This window comes from Helianthus annuus, chromosome 15, assembly GCF_002127325.2.
Source record: "Helianthus annuus cultivar XRQ/B chromosome 15, HanXRQr2.0-SUNRISE, whole genome shotgun sequence".
Taxonomy (NCBI): Eukaryota; Viridiplantae; Streptophyta; class Magnoliopsida; order Asterales; family Asteraceae; genus Helianthus; species Helianthus annuus.
The window spans coordinates 113021214-113026635 of record NC_035447.2 but is presented as its reverse complement, the minus strand read 5'-3'; the positions used below and the strand labels follow the sequence as shown (position 1 = coordinate 113026635).

At 35.4% G+C, this 5422-nt stretch overlaps 1 protein-coding gene across 1 annotated transcript; it reads left to right on the top strand.

The window, feature by feature from the left end:
- Positions 1 to 2344: 2344 nt before the first annotated feature.
- On the top strand, positions 2345 to 4834 carry LOC110912248 (bZIP transcription factor 27). The gene is made up of 3 exons (XM_022156924.2): positions 2345 to 3067; positions 4361 to 4438; positions 4531 to 4834. Exons 1-3 carry the CDS (start codon positions 2513 to 2515, stop codon positions 4600 to 4602), a joined length of 705 nt encoding a protein of 234 aa, XP_022012616.1. The 5' UTR covers positions 2345 to 2512; the 3' UTR covers positions 4603 to 4834.
- The last annotated feature ends 588 nt before the right edge of the window (positions 4835 to 5422 follow it).

Genomic DNA, 5422 nt, shown 5'->3' with positions numbered 1-5422 from the left:
AACCACGACAGCCGTTACGGAACCCTAGATCAATCGGGCAGTGTATCTAATACGTCTCCAGGGGTTATAATACTTACATCGTAGCAGAACCTCGCTAATTAGGGGGTATAACGCACGGTTATAATAACGCTACTTCAGAAATTAAGAGAGAAAGAAAGAAAATGAACGAAACAGACTGAAGATCCGATGCGTTCTATTTATAGTTGTAGATTTTGTCTTTCTCGCGGCCCGCGTAACATGAGCACAGGGCCTACGCGGCCCGCGTTGACCTCCGGTCAATGCGTAGCTTAGCTGGGTCACTATGTAGGCTTGCCGGGTGTTGGGCCAGGTGGCGGCCCAGGGCTGCGCCACATTCTAGGTCTCTCGCGGACCGCATAAACTTAAATGGGATCATACGCGGCCCGCATGAACTAAAGAATTCAGCGGAGTCCGGTTACACCCTCACACGGCCCGCGTAAATGGTTGGGGTGGGTCTATGCGGCCCGCCTCAACTTAATATTTATTGTTTTTAAGTTATTTTATATATTATAATCTACTTTGGGCTCGGTTTTCACATACGGGGTGCATATAAAGACATATTGAGACTATATTAGGGGGTCAGAACTATTATGAGGGTGTCGGTTTTACCGAGGGTTATTACAAATTACTTGATTCAACCTTAATTTTATGGACGGAATTAGCATGTTTTCAAGAATATCAGGGATACAAATTTGAATTTTGCCTTGATCTGGCATAATTGAAATAAATCACAGGGACGAAAATGATAGCTAACTTAAAATTCTCTCTAAAATATATAGAGTTATTTTACAAAAGTTCTTTCTAAAACTCTTTTTCTTTCACACTACAACATCTTGACTTGTTAATCGTGGCTAGCACCATTTGCAGGAAGGTTTCAAACACCATATTGATGTTTTATGAAGCTTCTTGTTACTAATTACATATTGATCTTTAGTGGGTTTTGTTCAATAGTTCTAAAACTAAATACATGTTTCTAGCTTTTGTTGCAAATGATAACTGGAAAAAAAAAACATATCAAAATCCCAACAAAATTCAACTCTAGGTCAAAACTAGTCAAAGTACTCAACGATGAACAACAAATAATTATTCTGTTTCGCCTACAACTTCTAAACATCATATGTGATCTTTCTAAGTATTGGATGTTTTGAATATCATATATCCACTTAAAATCCTTTAAAACTGAGAGAAGTTTTAAACAAGCTTAACCCCTTATCCCTCGTTAAATTCACACCAAGAACACACTCTAATTAAAGCGTCAAGAAATCAGGCATTTGACGCTAAAATTAAATAGTTACAACTTTATCTTAAATTTGATATTTATTATCACATATGGTCTAAGTTTTATAATAACTGGATTCAACTCACACCAAGACAGGTTATATACACGTGCTATGAATTTATCCTTATTCTATAAAACGAAATATAATACTCCCAAAGTATAGGACGTTACATATGCATAGTCATGTCATAAACGTACACGAGGATGCCATGATTGTTGTTGTCCCTATATGACTGTATGAGTGTACCCTAAAGCGTGCAACAAACTGTACAAGGCACATCAGTGTTTCCAAATACACAAAAACCGAATGAATATTTATTGGGTTGTGTTGGATATGACAATCATTTCAAGTCATATTTTTTCATGTTCTTATATTAAACCATATGGGATGTTTTAGATTGAAGTGTACTAGATAGTTCAATGAATTTAGATAAGAGTAAGTTTTTCTAGTTTTCTTGTTTTGTTCCTCTTTTGCACTAGCTCAATACTATTACCTTGTCTTCTTACCAGTGGCTTCTTGTGTATAGAGTTTTCATGCACATTCAAAATTTTAAATTATGGAAAATAAGAATGATACAATCAAATGATATGTGTGTGTCATTTTAAATCCACTGTAAACACTTCATTGGTTAGTTGAAGATCGACGATGATGATAAAGGAGAGGCCGAGATATAAAAATCAGACAAACGCATACGAAATCTTTTTTCTCTTTGGCGTTTGTATATCCGTTTCTCTTTTCTAATATAACTAAGTGTGTAGTTTAAGTTAACTAACACAAGAAAAAAAATAGCTTTGATGGGAGTCATGGATTATGTTGTCACTCAGAACACACTCAAACAAAATGACAGACCACAATAAATAATAAACTTTAAATACAATCCTTTCATAGACTAAAAAGACAATGAAATTGGTAAGCATATAAAGAGAAAAAGAGACCATGTAGACTCAAGAAATAGAAACAAGCAAATCTTTGTCACATCCTACTATGATTGTGAGTCAAGGTGTTGTGAATTTAAGTATCTTTTTGTTGTCACCACATCATAGGTTTTAGAGGCACAACACGCCAATTATCCATGACCATTCAACACTCACTGCCACGAGTTCCTCCTTTTAGTACAAAGCTTGATCATAGACCCCTTATGTCATATGACAAATGTCAAATAAGGTTTCACATACCCAAAACACACTCAAGAAACACACACGCTACCCACAAATATGTTATCTCATGGTGATCATGATGCCAACACTCTAAACACAAACAACCATAATATTAATTTTAGGGTTTCATCAAGATCCACCACCCTCTCATCTTCTTCCTCCTCTAACACCTCTTCCAACCTCTCCATTTATTCAAACAACACTAGAACAATGGAGGAAGTTTGGAAAGACATCAACCTCTCCACCACAAACCACCCTACTGCCGCCGTGAAGGGCTACCGTGGGTTCATTCTACAAGATTTTCTTGCAAAACCCTTTTCTAGTAATGACACACCCACGAGTGTTTCTTCACCGCAACCACCGGTGCTGTTGACCCTGAACTCGGGTTTGGTTCAGTTGGATTGTCTCACGGAAGATCAGACTCCAAATATTTGCTCTCTTAATGTGCCGTTTGAACGAGTCTTGGGATCGGCTGACTCGTGTTCGGGGTTATTCGGGCACAACATTGGTGGGATGAGGATCTTACCCGAGGACGGGACTGGTGGCGACCGTCGACACAAGCGGATGATCAAGAACCGCGAGTCGGCCGCTCGGTCAAGGGCTAGAAAGCAGGTTGGTAGAACTTTTTTAGCCAGCACAAGTTAACTCGGTAATTTGATATTTTCTTAATTACCGAGTCAACTCGTGCTTGGTAATTTAAACATTAATATTACAAACAAGCATGAACATTTGATTAAAACGTAAATACAAGTTCAGTGTCATCATCATCTGATTAAAAAAGTAAGTTTAGTGATAACTTATAAGCATCAAGATAAATAAATAAAAACTACTTTTATTGGCATTTATAACTTGAAGTTTTACTTGTTAAAATGATATATAACTAATCATACAATACTTCTTTTATATTGATTTTATGCTATTTTCTTAAACAAATTTAATAATTGAAAAGTATAATTTATGTGGGCCTTGTCGAAGCAGGATTCTTTTTGATATTTTTGTGCGGTAGACATTTTTTGTTCCATATGTGTGTCTTTTACGATATCGTCTCAAATTATTAGTGACATACTTGTAATTAAATATATCTCCAAGTTATTGTTGTTATAATGAAGTTCTATGATAATTTTATACTAGATCTATAAATGAAAGTCGGCAATCTGTATATGTATGCATAATTCTTGTGAGTTGAACATATAAAATATACATGTGAGTGTGTTATATAATGACATTTTGAAATAAATAAAAATAAATTTAACAATTGTGTCATAAAGTCTACATAATGTGATAGATTTGTTTGTGATGTTACATATATGGCCTGTATGAAGGACAAGAGATACTCGAGACCCCACTTGCCATAATGGTTACCAATGACCAATGAATGTAATTTTGGCACTTTGCCATTAATAAGAAAATTATTTTGTCTAAAATATTGGTGTGATAATTATTAATTATTAAATGTATCTGATTATTACTAACCTCAAAATGATGTGGTTGGTTTTAGTATTATTTTTGAAGGCCAATTTTATTGAACTCTATTAAGTTTCTAAAGTTACACTAGATTTTTTTTGAACTTTAGGTCACCAATAAACAAATTGTTATGCCATTAAACAGCTTGTTCTAGACATCTCTTAATTTGCGGAAACGTGTAAGTCCTGACAACTCCAACTACTCTACGAGAAGTAAATCAAGTTTACTCGTTGACATGCGTAGAAAATGGTCTAACCAAACTGACCCATCAACACACTCGCTTGAGATTCAAGTGGTTGTAACATTAGAAAAAGTATCCAAATTTCATACCCCCTTTACACATTTGTGCATAGAGACATGCACTGTATGCAATTTTACTTTTATCTTATATGTTAATGATTCATATATGTGTGTTAATTACCTTTAGTTGGTGTTGCCCAGGCTTACACAAATGAGTTGGAAAATGAAGTCGAACGTTTGAAAGTAGAAAACGCGAAGCTTAAAAGGCAACAAAAACAGGTTAATCATGCAATTATAGTATATAGATATATATTACCAGGCTTTGAATATCATCTATCATTTACATATGTTTTTATTATGTGAATGGACAGTTAGAGTTGGCAACAAAAGCTCAAATGACGAAAAAGAGGGGCCTCCAAAGAACATCAACTGCTCCATTTTAAGAGAAAGAGGAAGGGTATATTATAGGAAAGAGTGAAGCTATGCATGAATGGGATTTTGAAGGGGTGTTTATGTACTTATATATAAGAGGAAGGGGGTGGCGGGTAGATTGTCATGTTGGGTCATTTTGGGCCACTTTTTTCCAACAGTGTTGGTTGTACTTTTGGCCAACGTGTGTAATTTAGTAATTTAACAATCCTAAGTAATGAAAATGACATGAAATTACTTTTTCTGTATGGGCTTCATGTCCATCTCGGCCTTTTTGTGTTTTTAATACTTATTTTTTCATTCAATTTTTACTAAAAATACATTAAAACGTATTAGACATGGTCCGACTAATGTTAGGAATATTGCTCCTGAGAAAAAAATTCAACGAAACTAGAATATTATCTCATGATATAGAGGAAATGTATACTAGTTATCGCAATGTGTGTCCTGTGCAAATCATGATCTTAAAACCAACTATTCTCCAGCACTCCCCCCCCCCCCCCCCTCCATCGCTCTATCTATGATGGTAGACATAGTGAGTCTTTGGTTTCTAGTTCCAGTAGGAAGGTATGCAAGGTTTGTTAAGGATGCCACAAAACTAATATTGGATTTAGAAGTCACTAAACTAATTTCGAAGCTCTTTCTGGATCAATTGTTGCACATATGTTTGGTTCATAATATTTTGTTTAACTACTCATGAGTGGTAATCGGTCTAGCTGTCTAGTCATCAACAGTTAGCAGTTGCGAGTAATTGATTAGTAGAAGTTCATTCTTCTATGGTCCATAATATAGTTTTGAGATATGTTGGATGCAACAGTGAGAGAGATTTCGAAG